A 24,037-nucleotide genomic window follows, 5' to 3' on the forward strand; every position below is an offset into this window, starting at 1 on the left:
CTTCAGGGAAGCCTCGGATCAGCTCTTCCGGCCTTTTGACTGCTTGACCCAGGGCTTCCCAGATTATCTAGGGTACTCTCCCCTACTTCAAGTCAGTTGACTGTGTACTTTAATGACATTTACAAAACACCTTTTCTACAGCAGCACCTACATTAGGGTTTGAATAACTGGGGGTTGTAGCCCGGCCAAGTGGACACGTAAAGCTAACCATCACGTCCACCCTTGTCAACTTAATTTCCGCATAAAGACGATAAAGGCATGCTTTGCCTAACATGGTACAGCTATTCTACTTACGACTGAAAATATGCTAACCCCCTCCCCACGAAAAGATGCAGCGCCCTTGGGCAGTGTTTACTCTTTTTGCTTTGATATGTGTAACCTAAATTCTGTGATATAAAGTCAACTATTATTAAACATCTTATGTTAGCTGATAAGGAAAAGAGAAGGAAGAAAACACATTAAAATATATACACTAACATATTGATATCAAAATAAGGAAATGCTCAAAACAGATGTAGTCAGCAGTTCTGCGACTGGGCATGTGGTCACTGCTGGTTGGTTACTTACCTTCCCACTACCCACCCCCTATTCCCTTTGCCCTCAGCAAGTGCCTCGGCTGGCCGTGGTTCTTTGCCTGGTGGGGGGACCTAAACCTTTATTCCTGAAGAGTCTGGACCATTAGCAGTCCTGCCTGAATTTGCTTGTGGAGGTTTTCTGTTGACTTTAATCACAGGGTTTGGTTATACTCAGAGGCACCTTAAGTGTCCTCTGTGTTCTAGATGTGCTCCTGCTTACGTCCACTCTGTCCTAGCACCCCCCTTCCCCTTAGTGGTTGGGATCAGTCCCTCCAGCTGGTACCGTCACCTCCTTCTTTGCCTGTTGATTCGGAGGCATGAGGAGCCCAGAGTGGCCGGGTGGTCGTCTTGGCTTCCAGTTCAATGGAATCATTGTGTCTCCTGGTGGGGACATTGCTCTCTTTGGAGCCAGGACCTCTAGAGCAGCAGAGCCAACCAAGCATGTTGTTAGTGGACCCAAGAGGTAACGGTGTGTGGAGCCACTCCCGTTCCCACCCCTGGATCCTGGGAGAGGCAGCGCTGGTGCTGGAGGCTGATTTTGGGTGTATACCGCCTCCTGGGGGACATGCCCCCCCAGCAAGGTACTTCTTGGAGCTGGCAGTGTGAGTTGAGTCTTCAGAAGGCCGGTCCGCAGCTCCGTCCAGCCGGCTCCTTCTATGGGGATGATTCTATAGTGAGAGTAGTTCAGTGAAAGAGGGGAGCAAATTGAAATTGTGAAGCCCTTCGTGCTTTTTGCTATAAATCCTTTCTGTCAAATTTAGCCTCAAGTTTAGACTGTGTTGTTTAAATTTGAGCTCGGGGATCATTTCCTTATTATAGTAGTAGTTTTATCTGGATTATGTGTTTATCTTCAGTCAAACTGTTGTTTATTTTTTTAAGTTTGTAATTTTAAAAATATGTGAAAAAAACTAAATTGTGTTCAATGTAAATCTCTTTTTCTAGGCAGCAATCCCTGTTCCACGTTCTTGCTGCATATTCCATCTACAATACGGTAAGCTGGAGCACGCCTGCCCACAGCTTTTTGAGTTGTGCTCTGAGCACCTGGAGGAGATCTTTGGGCCTCCCTCCTGACAAGGCCCTTTTGGCCTGCATTGCTTCATCTCAGGGCTAGATGGTCTCCAGGCCTCTGTGGATCTTCCGGAGGCTCCCGTGGCCGCCCTGGCGTCTTAGAGCAGAGCTGGTTGGGAAGTGGAGAAACCACAGTATGACAGCGAAGCTCACTTTCCCCCTTTTTCTCCAGACTGTTCTGTTATGTTTTGCGCTGTTGTTTGTCTTGTTTTTATTTTAAGCAAGTAGGACCGGAATGAGCAGCGCCAGAAGGGCAGGAAGTAGTAGCCAGGTTAATTTCTGCCCGACTCCTGGTGACTCCACTGCCCGGGAGGCTGCCTTTCAGGGTCACATTTCATTTATTCAGTGAGGTCCAGGTAGGAGACCATATGTACCCACTTGCTGTCTCCTGGAGTAGGCCAAAACTAAGCTTTTTGGTATTAGAACATGTTATTCTTAAGGCATTGATTACTCTGCGGGGAGAGAGACTTGGGGGGAAAGATCAACTCGTGTTGAAACCAGTGTGGATGCCAAATAAATGCTTGTTGACTAGATTCCAGGAAGGGCACCTTGAACCTTGGGGTGTATCATTTCCATTATAGTCAAAACCTTTAAGTTACAAGGGACAGAAATTCACTCAAACAAGGGCAAGTTAAAAAGGGATTGATTAAAGGGACTTCTCATAGAAATGAAGCTCAGGGGGGGTTGGAGCTGGAGAGTGAGAAGCCTCCAGTGAGAAGAGCTTCCCTTTCTCTCTCTTCCACTCTGTGGCCATGTGGTAACTCTGATTGTCTCTGGGAACTGTTCGTTCCACTGTTTCTCTCTCCAGATTGCTTTCTTTGTCTGCTTATCTGTTTTTCCAAGGCTAATATTGCACCCATGGACTCAGCATGACCATTCTGTTCAAGTACATACCACCATCTGATTGCAGTCTCTGTGGCTTTATTCAGTTTTCTTAGAGAAATTAGTAAATTAGTCTTGCAGCCAATTAATGGTTCCCTGGGGCCAGATGTCCTCTGCTCCAACAGCTTTGGTTCACATGGCACAGACATGAATCTCTAAGACCACGTTATAAGCAGGGATTATGGGGAGAGTGGGCAGTTCTCAGGGAAGGAGCATAGGCTGGATAGGTACCCCACAGTGTGTCTGTATAAGGGTCCGGAAGTCTAGAGGAGAAAAGACAGCAAATTTGGGAACTATATGAGGAGAGAAATTTGCCAGCATCTGAGCAAAGAAGAGGAATATTGAGCTGAGAATCACACATAAAACAGAAAAATAAACAGCCTTTACAGAAGGTGTAATGGTACTGAACAGGGCTCAGTAAAATCCCGTGTAGGTTAAACTTGCCCGTACTTCTTCATTTATTCTCCAATACCAGGTGCATTCTTTGATAGTATGTGGCTCAGTGCTGTTGAGATTGTAATATTTCTCTATAGAATTGCCATTAAATCATGTGTTTAGGCATTTTCTGATTATTTTCTACATCAGTTTTTTATATGTGCATGTACATGTAATTCGATCTGAAAACCCCCAGTTTCTCTGTTCTCATTTTCTCTTTAGGAAGTTGGGTACTGTCAGGGGATGAGCCAGATCACAGCTTTACTCCTCATGTATATGAATGAAGAAGATGCCTTCTGGGCCCTGGTCAAACTGTTCTCGGGCCCCAAACATGCCATGCATGGTAAGAAAACCCCATAGTTGATCATCAGCAACAAACAAGGGAGAGAGAAAAAGGCAAATTCAAACAAAGTCAGACTTTGGAAGATGCTTGGTAGGGTTAAGTACAAAAAAATGTTTAGGGGCTTCTTTAATTTATTAGTGTTTGTTACTAGTTTCTTATTTAATTCTTCTCTATTGAACTTTTCTAAACTTTTCTGTTCACATTTATATTCCTTCGTGTTTACTACAAAGTATACTGTTGACATTTTAAAACTCTTTCCTTACTTGCTCCAGTCAGGAGAAACTAATTTAGGTTTAGAAGAATTTAGGAAAAACTGAATTATTGAGAGCTTTTGATCAAAACTTTTAGACAGTCATGCATTCAGTGAAATGTCTACTATTGACTGGATATTGTGATGTATACTTCTTTGTCAAAGAATATTAATTGAGAAATGACACTTAGGTGTTTAAAGGAAAGGTACACAGTAATTAAGTAGTTTTGTATTTCATGTGTGTGTTTCAGTTCTTTCAGCCTTAAAATTGACTCCGTTTTACAGTAAAAAGGCTGATAACATATTCTGGGCACTTTATTATTTAATATTTCAAAACTTGCATAATTTTTTGGTTTTCAAGTTAGAAGGAGGTTTTTAATAACGTTTTCGTTATATTTGCCAAGCATATGCAGTAAACTTTACTTGCGAGAGTTTGGATTGCAGCTTCTCTTGGAAATAAAAGTGGCATTTGTCCATATAATGCAAAATTATTTTCCCAGTGCTACTGCGTGTGGTAATACCAAATTAAAAACAATTTTAACACTAATCACTCTGAGAATGGACCATCTTAGTTCTGTTTGTGAATGTTAAAGCTTTATTTGGTAGGGAACCTGCCACATATTAAAGTAATATTTTAAATTTTCAAAAGTATGACCTTCCATAGTCCATAGTTTATTAAATCTCACATTCTTACCATGTGGTTATTGTGGGGGCATTGTGTGTGTGTGTGTGTGTCTGTCTGTCTGTCTGTCTTTCTCCCTCAGTGTTCCCTGTGAATCTTTTAAAAAATAAATACTATCTGCATGATAACTGTTTCTGGTTACTTTGCATCCCACAAAGAGACTCCAGTAGTAAGACACATTATATTGAGCTGCCATCCAATAGACAGTATCATTTCAAAAGGCATCTTGAAGAAGAATAACTCTTCCTTATCAGTCTTCATTTTGCTTTACCCTGAGATGGTGTTGGTGATATATCTTGAAGTACAATGGAATGTTACGGTTTAAGTAGTATGTAATTATGTGGAATACCACCCAATTTTAGAAAATTCGTTCTTTTAAACAAACCTGATAGCTTGCTTTCAGTAATTATTGTCACCAGTCTAATCTATAAAGCAGTATTAATTTTACTATCCTAACATTTACATTACCAAAGCAGTTTAGGTCATTATTATGGGTAAGTTTGTACTTAGAGGTATTTGTTTCAAGGTCTGCCTGTGAAATTATATAACTGAAGGTTACCTCAGTTCTTTGCATTTCCTATATGAAAGTGGTATCACTTACAAATGTGTAGAATAAAGTGAGGGCTGAAGAAAATGAGATTTAAAATATCAAGTCTGGGACACCACTGAAAAGTGAAGCAGAGTTGGGTATCTTAGCACCCTTGAGCACGTGTGTATTACTGAAGGGATTGCCTTTTTCAAAATCAGACTTTTTCTTGAAATTCTTCCAACTCCCATTCCTATCAAATTGACCATGAAAGTGGCACAGAAAGAGAGACATGGATTTTTTATGGGCTCACTTCACTGGACAGTGTTACTAAGGGAGGAAGTTGCTGTCTGGGAAGTTCTACAGTGCCTTAGAAAGCGGAGAATTAGCTAAGAAGTAGCCCTTCCCTGAAGATTATAAAGCTGTGTTTCCCAGCAGTGTGTTCCTTGGGTTCTTGGAGGGACGTAGTTTCACTTTTTGGAAACAGGCGTGCTGTGCGGAAAAATGGACTCCAAGAGCCAATAAGGCTGGGAGATGAGCTAAACGAAGAAAACCAGGTTTCTTTAGTCTATAAAGCAACTTAGAAACATTCAGAAGTTCATATGCCTTGTGAACATAGGCAAGAAGGGTATATATAACACACAGTATTTCTCCTGGATTCTTTTAAAAACATAGAACATTTATTAACGTCTTTCGAAGTTAAATAGAACCGAGGTTGGAAAACGCTAATGTGGATAAATCATAAATTCATTGTGTATGCGTCCTTTTTAACAGATTATATAGAATATCTGAAAGGAAATTTTTGAATGAAAATAGATGTAAAGTTCCATGACTTAAATACACAAAATTAATACTAACTTCCCATTTACAGTTACTTCTTAGAAATCTTATAGATTATATTGTATAATCAGTTGGGATAGAATATATTAACGTCGATCATACAGTGCCCGTATGTTTTAGCTGATGTGTAAGTATCACTTATAGAAAGGATTAAAAAGTGATAATAACCTTGGCATGGTACTGGAGTAAGCCTGAAAAGGGTAATAAAATGTTATGTAATGTATTAATGGTAAAACAAAATAAGTAATCAAGATTAGAATAACTTATAAAAATGTGTACGTATAAGACATGACCCAGTACTTCAAGAGAACAGATAATCTTGATAAATGGCTTCAGTTTCCATTTTTTCTTCGTTTCCCTTTTAATTCAGAAATATTCTGTCCTCTTTTATACTTTTACAAGGATATAGAAGATCCTTAGCAAACACATACTAGACTGTTAGTTTCATTAACCAAAGCTTATATACACAGTTGTTTCCTTGGAGGGGAGGAAAAATATTTGGGTGACTACTGGATTCGTTGTTCTTGTTGTTGACAGTTAAAAGATGAAAGAAATATGTTGCACTTTAAAATAGAGATTTCTGTTGGTATTGTTTATGAAGTATTGTTTTTATGTTTATATTCTAGGATTTTTTGTCCATGGTTTTCCCAAACTCTTGAGGTTTCAAGAACATCATGAAAAAATACTGAATAAATTTTTGTCCAAGCTTAAGCAGCACTTGGTAGGTAGATGTGACATTGACTTACACCCACCTACACCAAGAATAAAGCTAGAAGACTTGAGTGCAGCCGTTGGTCCCAATTACCCTATTGATTTATAGTCTTGTCCATGTCATTTACTGAGCAGTTGTAATTCCCAGTTGTTCAAAGGACGTTAGATTTGTGAAATTTAGTACGGATGAACTATCACAGCCCTAACTCATAGGATCAAACTTTGAAGCTGATATATACAAACAATATAGTTTTTAAGGATGTGTGATTTCTCAGTGATTTGGGAGGTTTTTTAATCGCACTAAAATATTTTAAGAGTCATACAAACTCATCCGCAGTGAACCATATACATGCTGTCCTGTAAAACACAGTAATTTAGTAAAGCAAGGATACGTCCCTTTAGAATATATTGAAGAGAAGCAAAGTGTTGTATTACAATCCTATCTTATGAAGGGTTTATTCTCAGGGTGATTTTCAAAAGTAAAATTGAGGGAGAAGAGGGAGTCAGAAGAGAAGAAGTGGAACTACTCCAGCACGAAAGAGATTTGTAATGAATGGTTTTGTTTAGCTGTGACAGCTACCTCCAAAAACCTGCCTAACTTTTAGTATTATATTGTCATATTTTGTGTGCTGCAATCCAGAAGTTGTGAAGTCTTTGTTTTTTCCAGGATTCTCAAGAAATCTACACAAGTTTTTACACAATGAAATGGTTTTTTCAATGTTTCCTTGATCGGGTGAGTATTTATTTACAAAGCCCAATCATAAAATTACAAATACCAGCCAAGGGCAAACTGTTAATCTTATTTTCTGTTTTGTTTTAATTGTAGACTCCCTTTACACTAAACCTCAGAATATGGGACATCTATATCTTTGAAGGAGAACGAATTCTTACTGCTATGTCTTACACAATCTTAAAATTACACAGAAGTAAGAAAACGTTTAATTATAAAGATTTCACAAAAATCTAGCCTTGTTTTAACTTTGATTTCTCATTACCCACCCAAATTCAAATTCATTTTCTTTTAGTAATGAGTTTTAAAAATTCTTGGAAATCAGTGAAATTATCTTCAGTTGGCACTTTACTTTCGTTGGTTCTTCCTCATGACCAGAAGCTTACTACATTGGAAAAGGTCTTTGATTCTTTTCTCTGTGTCATTTTCATCTTCACACTTCAGTAGAATGCAGTGTATATGTTTCACTAATAATAATATTCCTGTTAGTTATTTGTTTCCACGGGGGATCCCTTATTTCTTTTCATTGGTCTGAATCTCAGGTTTGTAGTAGGAAAAGGGAGAGACCAAAGAAGCCAGGCCCCTTAGTTAAAAGGGCTAGTTGAGGACATTTTCCTTTACTGTGTCCTTCACCCAGGAGAAAAGCATCCAGCCCCACGCCGTAGACCAGAGATGGGGAACCTCCAGCTCACCTCCCTGTTTGGCTGCTTTGCGGCCTCTGAAGCAAGTACAGTCCATGTCCACAGTTGCCCAAATGTAACACAAGGCTTTTAAAAGCCTTCAGTTGCAGTATTTCAAGGGCTCTGTAAATTTGATATGCTGTGACTTAAGTCAAGGAATTCCTTAAGTCAAGGAATGAGAGTTTCTCTTTATGAATATGAAGAACCTTATTCGTCTTAAAGTCTCAACCCAACCTTAAAACTTTGGTGACTCTTCTTGTAACAATGCAGAGAAGAGTCACTGGAATGTTTGGAACCTCACACAACACTTCCAGCCTAGGGCACAGCCTAGGTTCACGTTCGTTGTACTCTGCATCTTATCTTGTTCTTGAATGATCATCTCTTCAGTTGCCCCCATAACTTATAAGCTAATTGAGTGCTTGGGGTCATGTTTTATAGTTTTTCTCCCTGCTGTGCTTGGCTTTGTTCTAAGAATGTGTTAGGTACTTTGATATGAGATTGCTTGATTGCTTACTTGAAAAGCGTGGCCTTCAGGAGCACCAGATTATCCAAATTCTAGGTTGGAATGAAACTTTAAAATCACGACTGTATAGTTTACACTGAAAGAAGAGGATTCAGAAGTGTGGTCCATTTCCCTCCCTCCCCAACACGCAAACCACAGCACCCAGATGAAACAATTTGGCAATGAATTATCTCCCAAGACTCAGGGTCTGTCATTATAACCACAGGAAATCAATCAATCAGTCTCTCCTCTCACCCCCTTTACTTCTTTTCTCTCTTTCTGGATTATGAACTGACAAAAATGTAGAGCAAAAGTATACTCTTAGTATACTAAACATCATTAGTTTAGTTTACATTAGTTAGTTTAAACATTATTAGTTTAATGTTCCCTAAGCAGTGAGAAAGTAAAAACATGATGTTATATTTCCCTGTAGCTCTCTTCCTCCTCTTAAATTATGTTTTACTTCAGACTCTTGCTTAATTTTGACAAGTAAAAAGTTTCTCTACCTTTTGTAAATAAACTTTAAGCATAACAGTTAGTTTATATCCTACCATGTCATTAGATTAAATAAGCTGTGGAAAACCGTTGTGTGCTGCTGTGTATTTTTTCTCGTTAGGAAGACACAGCTCAAGGACTTAACATGAAGTTCCTTCACCATATAAACCTTCAAAAACTGTCTGGACCAATAGTTAGCTGAAGCTCGTAAGATTTTTTTCTTGTTTTTTTCCGTGATGGCCTTACCAATATTTAGAGACATTGTTACTAAAAAAAAAAAAAAAAAAAAAAAAATAATCACACAGTGATTTTAAACAGTAAAAAAAAATTAGAAGCAACCTAAATGCCCAATATTAGAAGACCAATTAAGTATAGAGCGTACAATACAATGGACGCTTATATAGTTAATGATGGTGGTATAAAATCATGTTTGTTGAAGTGAGAGGTGTCAGTGATGTACGCCATTGAGTGGGGGAAAAACGAGGTGAATAACATGGAGAGTATCATTTATTTTTGTAAATTGATACACATGTACACACATCTGCTTGTAGGTCATTGGCTAGTAGATCTTAGCTGATTTTTACTTTCTGCTTTGTATCTGTAATTTGAATTTTTTCATAAGTAGAAATACAAATAAAATTAATAATCCAGATTTTTGAGAAATTCTGAGACAGTTAAAATACAGAGCTAGAAGTGGATGTGCCTATAGCAGTTGGAGCTCCGTATCAGTGAAACAGAAAACGCACGTGTCATCCTGGGTGGCTCTGGGGGAATATTAATACCCAGGTCCGGTTATTCTTACACCAACGAGAAGGTATTTAGCAGCATTCGCCTCTCCCCAAGCCCCCAGGGGTACCTGCTTTTCTCTGTGACTGCTTTAATATCAGAAAAGATGTTCGTCTTACTCAGTTTCGGTGAAATTCACAAGGCCATGTATAAATTGTGTGCTGTGCCCTTTTAAAAACATACATCAGAATAGAATACATTATATTCTCAACCTAAAGTAGCTGTTGTTTACCTTTTTCATCCTTTCTCAGAACATCTTATGAAATTGTCTATGGAAGAACTTGTGGAATTTCTTCAGGAGACCTTGGCAAAGGATTTTTTCTTTGAAGACGACTTTGTAATAGAGCAGCTCCAGATTTCTATGGTGGAACTAAAGCGGGCAAAGTTAGACCTTCCAGAACCTGGTAAGGAAATAGCCAGACTCTTTATGTGTAACTTACAATTAAGATTGGAAGACACGGTGCAGTTAACATGGGCCATTTCTGTTTGAAAACATCAGCATACTTGTGATGACATCATGTAAACCAGATTTCTTAAAATCTTCGATTTTAAGAAAAATCAAATAAACATATTAATTAAATCTGCCTCTCCTAATAGAGTCCCTACTTAAATTTAGGAAGTTTGATATACAAATAATGTTACTTCAACAGAAGTGACCATGGTGCTTTAAGCTACCATAACAATAAGCGCTTTTTACTTTCATCATCTCATTTTGTGGAACCATACGCAGTAACAGAGCAAGTAAAAGTCCCATTTTGCAGAAGAGGAAACTGATACTGAAATGCTAACTCTGAAGCTGCAGAACCTGCAGACACAGCATTACTGCTGCCACTGGAGTCCGAGTTTCCTGACTGCTGATGCAGGGCTCTTGGCAGTATGTTGCAGTATAAATAATATATTTTATTCACTTATTTCAAAACATCTTGCAGTACCACCTGTTAGGTTTTCTGCTAGGTGCTCTGTTGGGGATTTAACTGAAAAGAAAGACGTGCTTCTTGCTCTCAGGGTGCACAGAGGAGAGACAGAATGTACACAATAATAGAGTGTGAATAGGGTCATAATAGAGCTAGAAACAGGATAAATGGGGGAAGATGGATGGAGGGTGGTACCGGGTGAGTGGAAGAGAAAAAAAGAAAATGTGGAGAGAGCACAGTAGAAAGAAGTTTTAAGAACACACCTTTGCTAAAAACCAAGATGCTCTGCTTTTAGTTATTTAATTGCAAGGGGTCTAATCCGTGTTCTCCGAGGTTTGTTCTGGGTCTTCAGGATTCACTAGAAAACAAGCCGTCACAGCAATAATGGAGTGGGGGCCCGGGCCCTGTGAGACCATCACCTCTGCTCCAGAAGGTCACCCCTCTCTCGTGCAGTGTAATGATGTCCCTTTTCTACTAATTCTTTCCTGTAGCAGGGAATGCATTTGGAAGAGCAGTTACTAACTGTATTCTTGCTATTTCAACATTTATTTTTAAAGGTCTTGCCTACTTTTAAAAAGAGTTTAAGACAAGTTTTAGTAAAAGACACATAAAGAAAAAAATATATGTATATAATAGAACTATTTAAACATAAGAATAAAATGTCAAAACCTGTGTAATGGAATGGGATGATTTAGCATGTAACTAGCAGCTAGTATGTATTGAATGCTTGCTCTCTGCCACATACCACATGCACTGTCTCATTTAATCCTTAAAATAACTCTAAGAAAAAGTACTCGTCCTCATTTTACACATGAGGAAACCTGGTAGCAGTCGTTTGTAAGATCTTTTGCTAGGAAACGGTAGAAAGGGGACGGAGAGTAGGGTGGGGATAAGAGGAGAGGGGTGGATAAATAACAGCGGGAACACTGGTTGATGTTGCTCTGCTCATGCTGGCGGTTAAGGGGGAACGTGGTGAGGGGGCTCTGCACCCCCAGGGCTTCTGACCCGGTCCATCCTGCTGAGTGCACACGGCTTGGCTTAAGCCTTGTCTCCTTCCTGAAGACTCAGCCAGTCCCCTGCCTCCCCAAAGCCGCAGATTTTGGTCACCGGTATTTTGTGCTGGAACCGTGCGTGCCCCGTGTGTGCATCTGTCCCCACACTCGCTGGGCGTCACCCCCGTGTCAGTTAGTTTGATGTCTGCACTAGACAGTAAGCTCCTGGAGGGCCGTGACCGTGTCTTCGTGTCGCCAGCGCCTAGGGCAGTGCCTGGCATAGAGTAGGCGTTCAATCGATACTTTTTAATGAACAAATGAAGCTATAATGTATTTTTTAGGATATAAAAACCTATCGTCTACAGAAGGTTAGCGGGAGGCAGTTTTTGGAGGTGATGGAACCTTTCTGTATCTTGATTGCACACACAGACAAGTCAGTTTAGTTATGTGTTCTGTCTCACTTTTTGAGGGTTTGAGTGCGTTTTCACTTCTATTTGTTTGTATAGTGGAAACTGATGTTACACATGCACAGCAGTTTGTACTGTGTTTGTGACTTGAAACCCTAGGAAACACACAGTACAGGTTTTAAAAATTAAGTTATTTCACAAAGATCTATTGAATTTATGTGGCATTAAAATAGGTTTATAAAAATAAATGTGTTTAAATAATTGTGTCCTTTCAGCTTCCCTTATCTTTCAAGTTTAATCTGCTAGAAAGTCCAGCCTATGAGCCTAACTACAATAATTTTTTTGGATTTTTTAAAACTATCCTAGCTATAATTTTGAAAGCATACTGTATTTCTTTTGATCACCTTGTTGAAAGCTGTAATAGTGTTTGAATTGTATATTCTTCTGGCTGATAGTACATTAAACAGAAATGAAACCGCTCGATTTTTCAGATATAAATTTGAAATCAGTAATTTTGTGACAATATTTGAAACCTCAAATGGACTTAATATTTAATCTGGAAAAAGGAATAAGATGATTCTGTCCTAGAAGAATTTTCCTGACAGTGGCCCCCACCATTTCTCACTGAAAACTGTTAGAACAGTCAGAGTACATATATTCTGTTGTTGAAATTTAAAAGTAGAAAGTTGCTCACAGGGAAGAGCATTGAGAGCACTTTCCTATAATTACGTGCCTCTCCTTGGGCGCAGGAAGCTGCTCATGTCTTCAGAGGCAGTCTGTGAGACTTGTAGTTGCGTGCAGTGTCCACTGGGTGGTGACAGAGACCTGAGTAAGATCAGAGATGGACCAGCCCGAAGGGACTTGAGACTCTTTCCGTATTTCTTTAGGGATGCTTAGGAGTATTCTTTTTGGTGGCTTTTCTTTTTGTTTTTCAAGGAAAAAAGTTATTTAAGAAAAAATAATGAGCATCGTTGCGTTTATTCTGAAATATATCAAGCTATAGTTCCTTTTTATTTTTTGAGCAGAGTAGTCTAATTGTTGGCACTGGCATAAAAATACTCACCATTCACATAATGGAACGCTAGTGAAAAATATCATTTAAACTCCTGGTTTTCAGGGGAAGAAGGGAAGAACACAATTTTAGGCAGGGAGCTAGAGTGGGGTGAGCAAAGACAATGTTATGTCTACCGAAAAGAAGTCCAGAATGAAAGTGTGGATAATAAATATTAGTACTTATTGCCTGTTTATAGCCATCTGTTTTGACATCAGTTATGCTTGAATCTTTTAGTTACACTCAGTTGCTTAGGGGTGAAAGGAGATACTTAAACCAAACAAAGGCCAAGTATAGCGGTGTGTGTTTTGGGGGGCAGGTAGTTCGAGTAGGTTAAGGTGAGTCTATGAAGAGATTGTACACGAATGTTTAATGCTTATTTGGATCTACTTTTGTGGGAAAGGGCAGAGGATATTTATTAGCATATGAAGATATGACGATGGCATACGTATTTCTTGGAGGGTCTGCCTAGTATAGCTTCAGTTCAGGGAAAGTTGAATAACTAATCTTCACAGAAGAATTGCCTTACAACGAGGTCGGGTAGATTTTTCTTCTTGATTTTGTACTTACACACAGAGGTCAGCTCCCCCAGGCGCAGGGCCCTTGGGTTTTGGTGCTGCGGTTGCCGAGACTCGGCCTTGCTCAGTTTTCGAGAAACAGGAGCAGGTCCCCGCTCAGACGCGCAGGCCCCAGCGGCCTCCGGGGGGGGCGATGCTCCACCGTGGGGCTCCCCGGCCCTGCTGCCCTCCATGCTCCTTCCTTCTGTCTCCCGTCCTCTCCCTCCCCTCCTCCTCCCCTGTCTCTCTCTCTTTTCCCCTCTGGTCCCTCCTTCCCACCCCCTTCTCACTCCTCCTCTTGAGAGACAGACCTTCCCACGGTCACGGTGGCCCTGAGGACCCTTAGAGACGCCAACAGCAAGTGTCCATTTGCTCGCTCCTGAATCGCTGGGGAGCTGCGCTGTTCGGAGGGGTTGGGTCACTTACAGGAGTAAACTGGGCGTGGCAGAGTCCGTGTGTCATCAGTCAGCAACTGCTGGTGGCCCTAGCCTGCTCCCTGGTCCCAGGTCACTGTGGGTAGTAGGTGTAGCCCAGCACTGTTCCCAGCACTGCGGCCTGGCCCTGGCACCGGGGAATAAGCTTACCCTTACCAAGCAGGGCCTCCTAGCCTAACTCTCATTACTGTCCGTAAAATTGCGAGGAATTAGGTTTCTTAAGCACTTCCATTTTAGAAGGCTCCTCCTTATATCCTTGTCTACTGCCTTTTTGAAATTACTTTCTTTTCTTCCATGCTTATTGATAATCTTTATGGGGGCAAAGAGGCCATATCCTCTAAATGTCTTTGTACAGTCGAGGTATTCACCATGCACCTCTTACAGAATCCTAGTTCCTAGTGAGAGACTGACATTCAGGAATTAATTAGACACAATGTCCTTTTGTCTGCATTGGATTTTTTTCTGTTCTCCAAACCCTGCTATATCTAGTTTCATAGCTACGTAGATCTTGGGTATTTATAACCGTTATGTTTTGGTACTATTTGAATGGTATGTTGTTACTCTAATTCAGATTACTTACATATGAATGAGTGGACATTCTGTCAAAACCTTACTTGTAATTCTGTTAATATTTTAGATGCTATAGGAAGGTCTGCAAAATAAGTAGGACTGCACTTTAAGTAGGTTATCTTCTGCTAAGGTTAAAGGGAAATGTATTATGGGCTACCATGAAAGAACTTTAAGAAGCTACTTTTTTGATGTTTTAGAACAGTCACAGATTTTTTTTTTCCCGGTGGGGATGTTGGCCTCTTGACCATTCAGTAAATGGAACATGCTAAAATTTTCTTTTAATTCTAATATAATGTGTAGATGCATAGAATATTAATGTCTTCCTTAGAGAAATTTGTGTATTGACTTGAATATAAAGTAGTGTTAAGTGTAAGGTGAGTACTTTTCTTACCCTTTATATTGAAAAATTAAAACTCCCTTGTATGGATGACACGTACCTTTCCATTTTGTTTCAGGCATGAAATTACCACCTCAGTCCATTGCTTCCTTCTCACTTTTTTATTCCTTCTCCTGAGAAATAACATGCCTTATTTTTGTAATCCTGCCTTTTACCCTGTGTCCTATTAGTCTTTACTGATATGGGCCTTTTATGTATCCAAAGGATTTCAGGATGGAAATCTATGGACTTTAGAATACAGGAACAGGGCGTGATGTTCAGTTTTCTCCCCTAGTACCTCTTCCCCCTCACGTTCTCCCTTCCACCACCACTGTAAAGTGTTCTTAAAAAATTTCTTCCATTGCATCAGTCCCTTATTAAACCCCACTGTACTGCGTTTCAGTTAGTCCAAACCTAGAATATTGCTTAAATTCTGGGTACCACACTTACAAAGATGCCCTTTCATCTTTATCAGCATCAGTAAGTAGCTACAGCTGAATGTCTGCGTTTCCATAGGAAATCGCAAGAATCTGTGAAGTAACGGAACTCGAGTTACCCCTGTGGGTCTGTTACTGCCTGTGTCCACCCTCCACATTTATTGTGTTCAGTTGTCTTTTTGACCTGGTTTTGTAAAATAAATTTTAATTACTGTAGTTGGTTTCATTACATTGTTGACATTGAAAATGTCCTAGAACCATAAAAGCAGATGATCATAAATAATGAAATATGTGACTTTTTACTAACAGGAAAAGCAATCCATAAAATTTGTGTTTAGTAAAGCAAATCAGTTTTGAGGTTTAGGATGTAGACCGAAGGGCAGTGTCGTAGTCCGTGAGCGCTGCTATAACAAAAGCACCACAGACAGTGGCTTAAACAACAGAATTGATTTTCTCATGATTCTGGAGGCTGGAAGTCCAAGATCAAGGTGTGTGCAGGGTTGATTTCTTCTCCGCTTGGCTTTAGGTGCTACCTTCTCACTGTGTCTTCACGTGGTCCTCCCTCTGTGTGTGTCTGTGTCCACATCACCTCTTCTTATACGGTCACCTGTCATCTTGGATGAGAGGCCCACTCCACTGACCTCATTTAACCTTAGTCCCCTCTGTAAAGGCCTTATCTCCAAATGCAGTCACCTTCTGAGGTTCGGGGGGTTAGGGCTTCAACATAGGAATTCTGAGGGGACACAATTCAGCCCATAATAAGGAGGTGTTTCTTAGACACAGACCTTGCTGTAGAAGAGAAAAAGCAAACGTCTGTTATCTGGTGACTCGCCCCCTGCTCTGGTGCCCCGTCCACCTCAGAGGACGCAGGGCATGCGGCTCTGTCCCAGGGCTACACGTGCCAGGCCCTGCCCAGCACGTCACTCACATTAATCAGGTACCGGCCTTTCCTTCCCTCTTCAGTGTCACCCCCTCTGGTGTGTTTGGGCAGGCGTGACAGCAGAAGGAGGTGGGTTGTCCCGTGCGGGGTCCAGGGCCCCCTGTCTGACCACGGCCTCTCCAGCTGGGCATTCCTCCTGCTCTGCCAGGGCCACTCCTCACCCCACTGTCGACCACAACTCAGAGGGACCCGTGGCTGCAGTCCCCGCAGTGCGGGGGGAGGGAAAACCTGGGAGATCCCACCTCCCTTGGTGGCCCCGTCCGTCACTCCACTGTGGAGAGGGTGGGAGCACTAATCCCATCACGAGGCTGCGCCCTGTGACCTGATTACCTCCCAAACCCCATCTCCAAACACCATGACATGGAGATGACGCTGGGGAGTTTCAACATGGATTTTAGGGGGACACAGACCTTCAAACCATAGCAGATAGCTAACCCTCGAAAAACCTAATTTCAAGCGACTGTTTTCGTGACTTGTGAATTGATAAAGACTGAAACCCCAACGCAGGGTCTGGGCGGAGAGAAGCAGGTGAGGCTTGCGCTGATCGACGGTGTTCTAGGGAGAAGGCGTGCAACCTGCAGCAGCCGGGCAGCTTGAAATCTGTTCTTTTTTTTTTGTTTTTTTAATACCGCTGTGGAGAATTTTTAGAAACATGTAGAATGATTTCATGGGAAGTAGAGTGTTGGCGGCTCTGTGCAGGCTGCCGGGAGCCGTCGCGTGGCGGGGAAGTGGGGCGGCTTCGAGGGCTCAGCGTGAGGCTCTCTGCAGCTGAGCCTGTCTGTCCCTGTAACCGTGCGTCTTGCAGGCATGAATCAGCCACTCTCTCCGGGAGCCACTGTTTTCCTTTTCTTTTTAATGGTCATGTTTTCCATCAGGTTTCCTACACACCAACCTGAAAAGGCTGATATTATTCTCTGATGGAATATCAACGAGCCATTAAATCGGCCAGTCCGATTACTGTGTTGTGTGCTTAGAGAGTTGTCAGAGTGGAGGTGAAAAGAAAATTCCTGCATTCGGTTTTTCTATCATGTCTTCCCAATAATTTGTGTTTGTTGGGGTTATTTTCCTACAGGAAAGAAGGAATTCATATGTTTACTTGGGACTAAATGGATAACTACTTGTAGAGCTGATAAAAACCTTTGGGGGACACCAGATAGATTTTAATTTTATTTTTATTGTTCATTTTTAACCCGATAGGCTGAATGACTACTTGTGAATATTCTGGACTAGGGCTGCATTTGAATCAGCTTTCTCACCGCAATTCCAGATACTTCATAGGAGGCTAGTCAGGCTGAACTGGAATGCCCCAGCCTATTTTGCGTGCAACATCCATAAACAAAACTTTTCTCAAGGACAAGCATTTTCAAGTTTTGGTTATCACTTAAAATAATCTGTCCATATATCATAAAACGTCTTTATTATAGAAAGATGCAAGAGCCATGTTGATTATGCCAAGACGACTGAATTAGAAAAGCATGAAGTATCTTTAGCTCAATTAATTCTGATTCTGGTAGCTTAACTATTTAAAGGATATCGCATTGCCATCATTCTCTGCTCCCTCCCCTCCCAAAGAAAAGCTCATTGAATTATTTTAACATCTTAAAGAAAATTATGGTATGGTATGTGGGTAAATAATACAATTATCGTCACCTAGACCGTAAGCTACATAAAAACGAGGCGGCGTCCATCTGCTCACAGCTGGTGGGCTCATGGCTTTCCTCAGGAAACATTTGTTAGGTGGGAGGGTGGCGGAGCATTTGAAGAGTGCAATGACTTATTTTTAAGTGAGAATATACGGTTTTGTAGTAATAGAAGACATAAAAAACATACGTCTTAAGCCTTGGAATTTTTACAAGCGGAGTCTGTTGGTTTTTTCAGGATGGTATTCAGTGGAGCCCATATTGTGGTGGATCACTTTAAACACTGTTTACAAAATGCCCAAGTTATTGCATGTTCCTTTAATTCCTCATTAGTTTTCCCATGTTAGTTATTTAAAATGTAAGACCAAAAGTATCTAATATGATTTTCTCTTTCTTTTTTATTCTTTTTCCCTTTTTTTTGCATTTAAAGTGGGACCCTCTTAGAGTAGTAATTTGGAAATAGAGAATGCTGTTTCTTTGTATACGGTGGAAGGTACTTGAGAGAATAATAATAAGCTATTTGGGGATAACTTGGAGATCACAGTTGGTCATCAGTTGACTTTTAAACTTGGCAGACCTGCTTGAGGTTGATAGGAACCGTTTTACTGAGATTCCAAATCCGTTTTAGTTGAGGTATGCTTAAGTGGAAGGAATGTAACGGTGAGACACTGAACTACTGACCTGCAGGATTGTTTTAGGAATAGAAATGAGAATATCAGCTTCTCATTCTTGAAAAAGCAGGTAACTATCTTAACAAAATATAAGAATCATATGTTACACAATTGTATGATCCTTACTCATAAGGTTATAAAATCTTCCCATCTGCACCTTGCGTAATAAGACTTTGAGTTTTGGTATGCCTTAGTATCAATCTCTGTAAAAAATGCTTCTCTTAAGCCACTAAAATTCTGTGTGTCTGTGTACGTATATGCATGTGCTTGAGTGCGCACATGAAAAGTAAGCAGTTATTCATGATGTAGTTCTTTTATTCGATACCGTTTATTCATGCACTTATGTCACTTATGAATTGATCTTTCCCTTTAGGTAAAGAGGATGAATTTCCAAAGAAACCTTTGGGACAACTTCCCCCTGAATCTCAATCAGCTGGCGTCAGTCACCTGAGCAACGGACAGAGGAGTGTGGGCAGGTCAAGTCCGCATCCGGAGGGCAGGAGAGAGAGCGGCTCGTCACCTTACAAAGCCCACGAGCATTCCCCTCCCCGTCAAAGTAGAACAGGTACCCCCGAGAGGGCGCGGCAGCTGCAGCGGAAGTCGGTGGACGAGGAGAGTAAAAAGCTTAAAGACGAGGTGGATTTTCAAAGGAGACTTCCATCGGGTCCACAGGACAATTCCAGGCAGTATAACCACGCAGCCGCTAACCAGAATAGCAACGCCACTTCACACGTCAGGAAGGAGTTTGTGCCCAAATGGAATAAGCCGTCAGATATCTCAGCTATTGAGAAAACTGCCAAGTATGCCATTGAAGGGCGAAGTCGGGCCGCACACCCCACGCCGAGAGTCGCCGTCCCCGGTTCCGCTGATGCGCGGCCCCCCAGCATCAGGCAGAAGGTGAAGGTGCTGGATGCGGATGAAGGGAAGCGTGGCTCCACCGCCTCACAGTACGACAACGTACCCGGGGACGGTGCCAGCGCGGCCCTGGAGCAGGCGCTGGAGAGGGCGCGCTCCCAGAGCCCCCGGGGCGCGGCCTACGCTCACAGCCCCCGGAGGCACGCTGAGCCCAGCTCCAGTCCCTTCGCAGCCCCGAACGCGTTTACTTTCAAAGTACAGCCTCCAGGTTATGCAAAACATCCATCCCAGTCAGACAGGGAGGATCGAGGGGCAGCGCACCCCCCGTCTTACAGTGAGCCCCCCACTTACCAGGGCAGTTCTCCGAAACGCATCCCTGCTGCTAACAGCAGCTTTGTGTCTCCACTGTTTCCCCACGGGACGCCAGTGAATCCTTCCCGGAGACCTTACGGTTCTACTCTTTCGACTGATGTTTCTCCAGAGAAATCTTACAGCCGCCCAGCTCCTCTGGTCCAGCCGTCCAGTCGAATAGAAGTTCTCCCTGTTGATATTGGTGCTGGGGGATATTCGGGCAATTCAGGGTCACCAAAGAATGGGAAATTCCTCCTTCCTCCAGTGGATTGTTTGCCAGATAACGGAAAATGGTCGGAAGTTGGTTACACATTGAGACCGGAGATGCACGGACAGTCGTGGACTCGTGATGCCAACCGTAGCCACTTAAGCAGTTTACCCGAATACCCCACCTTTCAACATGTCCCCTATCAGGACCACACCCTCCCTGCAGTTTCAGTAGATAGTCCGGTGCGGTATCGAACTTCCCCAGCTCTGGAAGATGCCAATTCATCTGGGTATCAGTATTCAGGTCCCTCGCCTCCAGTATATCACTACAGGAATCGGGATGGACTCTGTATCCAGGAATCAGTATTGCTGTGAGAATTGATCTGTACTTGCTGCAGACGAGAGAATAGAAACCATATGAAACCATACATTGCTATGTTGATAATTGCCAAAGCAGTATTTTATACAGTTGTGAACAACTCGCACAATTCTCTTGTATGTCAGTAATAAGAGTATATGGAAGTGATTTCATCCCCACCTAGATGCTGCTTAAGATGAGCTTTTAACTTGCATCATCACTGAACCTGTTAAAAAGAATTTAACCTGGAAACATAGCAATAGTATTTAGGGATGCACGCACGGTTTCATTTATATCTTTCTCCAAAATCTGAATATTTGTACTCTGTTAGCCCATTCTATTTTGAGTAATGATACAAAGCACTGAAAAACTGTAGAATAGATATTTTTAAGGCTATGTGTAGTGTACGTGTCTTTCAATAGATACTATATGCATCTACGCATACACGTTTGAACACAGAACTAAAGAAATGTTTAAAAAAAAAAAAACAACTACTTTTCATCTAGATCCATGGAATAATTTATTCTTCTTCTTTTCCCTACCTTGTCTTTTGGTCAAGTTTTTTTTTCCCCCCCTTATATTTTTAACCCAGGTCCTAAACCGACTTGAGGGTTTGCCCTGGCTTAATTCAGCATCTCACGGAATGCCCAGCTTTCTCGTTCAGTTGCTCATTCAGTTTTCAATCTGAAAATGAAAGACATTGGAGAGAAAGGCTAACCACTTAATGGTGCTTAAAATCGGGGCAGTTTAGTTTTATGACCAAAGGTGCAGCACGCAATGTATCCGTGTTCACTGAGAGATCAGCTTTCGTGCGTCTGTGCCCTTTTTTCTGGTCTGACCCTCGCAAAGCTCAGGGCAGAGTGTTCCTTGCCAGATGCCCAGGAAGTGTACACACAGCCCTCCGGCGGACGCCAGCAGGAGAAGCTGCAAGCTACTGATCATCAAGCACTCACACGGGGCAGCAGAACAAATTCCTTTACACTCATTTGAAAGCAAGATTAACAATATGGTTACTTCTTACTTCTCCCCCTTAAATTACTGTGGAGTCTCCCCGCAAAGGGCCCCGGGGTGGCATTCACATGGTCTTTTCCTGGCCCTCTTCTTTAAAGAATGTAGTCAGTGAATATTGCTGCTCGTAGGCCATTAAATTATATCTGTGTAAAATTGTAAAAAATGATCCTAATTATTACTAGGAACCTCAGATTTTGGTGGTTTTTCTTTTTTTTAAATAGCATGACTTTCATACTTTCAAAAATCTTTTTTTTTGTTTGTTGTTTGTTTCAGTGAAAAATTCAGGTTCATGGTAACAAATCAGCAATGTCTTTCAAAATCTTCTGTTACACTACAATGACCAAAACACTGACCAAGTTTTGGGCACTCCAAGAAAGTATGCCTTTGGGTTTCACTGGAGAGCTTGTTTTCAACATTACTTTGATCCTATTTGAACAATAGGGAGTAGAAAACCTAACATTGATGGTTCTTCTTGTTGCAAGTTGGGACTTTAAGCTTTCAAGGTACAGAAGTATGTCTTTTAAAATGAGAGTACCATTTGTTTAGCTAGTGAATGTGACAATATTTTTTATGTATATAATGAGTCTAATATAATTTTAATCAACTTGGTAATGATGTTATTAAATGGCAAAACAAATGCAGTGTATTAGCAGCCAAACACTGCACGGAAACTCCGATCCACCAGGCTCCTGGTTCAGATCATGTGGAAGCTTAGAAAGAAATGTATATAAAATTGTAGCTGGGGATGTGAATTCCAATTTTAAACCATGATTCTGTGACTTGTAATAAACCAAGCTGTACAATTTAGTTTATGATAGCAGCATCAGAGCTGTTCCAATATATATATATATATCAACAGTGGTAAATACTGTAGATTTATATTTATATATATATATATATATATATATATATATATATATATATATATATGCAAAAAATATATGCACACACACTATTTTCTTATGTCACCTATGACTTTTTTATCTGTATACTTTTTTTGATGTGATTGTTTTTAACATGCTAAATAAGTATATTTTGTTTTGTGTCTTTTATGTGCTTTTTTCAGATGGCATCTCTGATTTTTCTAAAACTAGTTCCTTTCTAACTGAGTAGATACTGCGTAGCGTTTGCCTACATGACTTTATATGTATCACAGTTCTACGTTATATGTTTTACTAATTTCCAGTAGTTCTGTATTTAGAACCGCATCACCTGCCCTTTATTTGATTTAATCAGCCATTGTTAATAGTGATAAGGTATTATTTTCAGTCTTCCCCCGTTATAAAATGTAGATTTGTTAGTTTTTCAAGTAGGAAAATTTAATTCAGTCATTTTGCCACCATACAGTTTTACTCTTTCAAATTTATCTTTTAATAAAAGATAAATAGTGAAATAATGATAAAAGATGAAATAACATTCATAAAGTAGGCTAAGTATATTTATAAAAAACATTTGGTGAGGATCTTCATGGTGTGGAGACTGATTTTGCTTTAACTGCATGTACATGAGGTAACTATTTTGCCACTATTAAGTCTTTTCTTCATAGCAGTTTTGCCTAACACAGTAAGCACTTTGATATAGTTTTTATTTTTTTTAATATTTAGTTTGAAAAGTTAAAGAAACTTAGACCCAGTGTCTCAAAGGGTTTTAAAACTTCGACTCTTTCAGGTGCTTATGTTGCTTACAGGATTTTTAAAATAGCTTTGAGAGCTGGGGGATAGCCATAGCTGTCAAATCAGACACCCTGGTATTGCAGGGGAGGAAAAAAAATTCTTCTTCCTTCTGCCCTCTAGGTTCTCCATCCAGGCCCTGTAGATTGGACTGACAAAGGACAGACTAACGGGAGAAAAGCAACTGGAAGGTCATTAACACGTGCGTCCTGCATTCACGCGGTATCCGGTGATCAGTCACTCAGAGGGAGGGTTAGCTTGGGGTCTCTCCACCCGACTTAGTCAAGGCAGGGGTGAGGGTGGTAAGGGGGAGAAAGGGCACTTATGGAAAAGCAGGTGACTTTCTGGAAAATAAATGGGCCTTAAGAGAGCAGATGGGAGACATGATCGTCTGTGATGGGGTCTGGTGGGGCACCAGAAGAGGAGGTTATAGAGTTGCCCCAGGAGGGGATTTAAGAGAGTTGCGTTCTTTGGGGGTCCGGGGGGGGGGTGGCGCTCTGCTTTTAGGCAGATAAGGGATTTCAGGAACTCAAATGCCTTCAGCTCGAAAATCGTTTTTATTGCCCAATGGCATATTTTGGGGTAACAGAACCCGATCCCCTTCACTGTCAATGACAGAATGTTTCTCAAAAGAAGGAAGAGAGATTCAGGTAATGGGGCATTTCCGGAGAAGAAAAATGGTTGTTTACAGGATGTGATGTGATTGTTTGAACTTTTTTTCATTTTAAGAAGATTCTTATAGTAAATTTATGTCATACTCAGTGTCACTTTAACATGGAGTTTTATATTTGTTGTCATTTCAGATCTCTCCCTCAGGGCTCGTTATACTATAAGCACAAAAATGACGCCTAGTCAGTACTTTGCTAAGATCCCTTTTCTTTTCATTTTCATGATTAGAGAAAAGCATTCCATCTCCACAAATAAGGATTTATTCACAGAGGATCTACAGCTTAATCTTCTGGAAATATTATTACTTCTCAGTTATCTTTTATTTATTTATTTATTAACATCTTTATTGGAGTATAATTGCTTTACAGTGGTGTGTTAGTTTCTGCTTTATAACAAAGTGAATCAGCTATACGTATACATCC

General features: G+C 40.8%; 1 protein-coding gene across 2 annotated transcripts in view; it reads left to right on the plus strand.

Moving 5' to 3' along the window:
- USP6NL (USP6 N-terminal like) overlaps positions 1–23,369 on the plus strand; it is a 126,111-nt gene extending 102,742 nt beyond the window's left edge. Inside the window, exons 8-15 of one of the 2 annotated variants that reach the window (XM_061179486.1) lie at positions 1,518–1,566; positions 3,183–3,303; positions 6,228–6,322; positions 6,980–7,045; positions 7,139–7,238; positions 9,757–9,909; positions 18,868–20,278; positions 23,070–23,369. In XM_061179486.1, coding sequence (XP_061035469.1) covers positions 1,518–1,566; positions 3,183–3,303; positions 6,228–6,322; positions 6,980–7,045; positions 7,139–7,238; positions 9,757–9,909; positions 18,868–20,278; positions 23,070–23,091 — 2,017 coding nt within the window. In that variant the 3' untranslated portion in view covers positions 23,092–23,369. Of the gene's footprint in view, positions 1–1,517; positions 1,567–3,182; positions 3,304–6,227; positions 6,323–6,979; positions 7,046–7,138; positions 7,239–9,756; positions 9,910–18,867; positions 21,496–23,069 lie in introns of those variants that run through there. The other variant, XM_061179496.1, reaches the window with a different exon arrangement.
- Positions 23,370–24,037: the final 668 nt, after the last annotated feature.

Source organism: Eubalaena glacialis, chromosome 2, assembly GCF_028564815.1.
Source record: "Eubalaena glacialis isolate mEubGla1 chromosome 2, mEubGla1.1.hap2.+ XY, whole genome shotgun sequence".
Lineage (NCBI taxonomy): Eukaryota > Metazoa > Chordata > Mammalia > Artiodactyla > Balaenidae > Eubalaena > Eubalaena glacialis.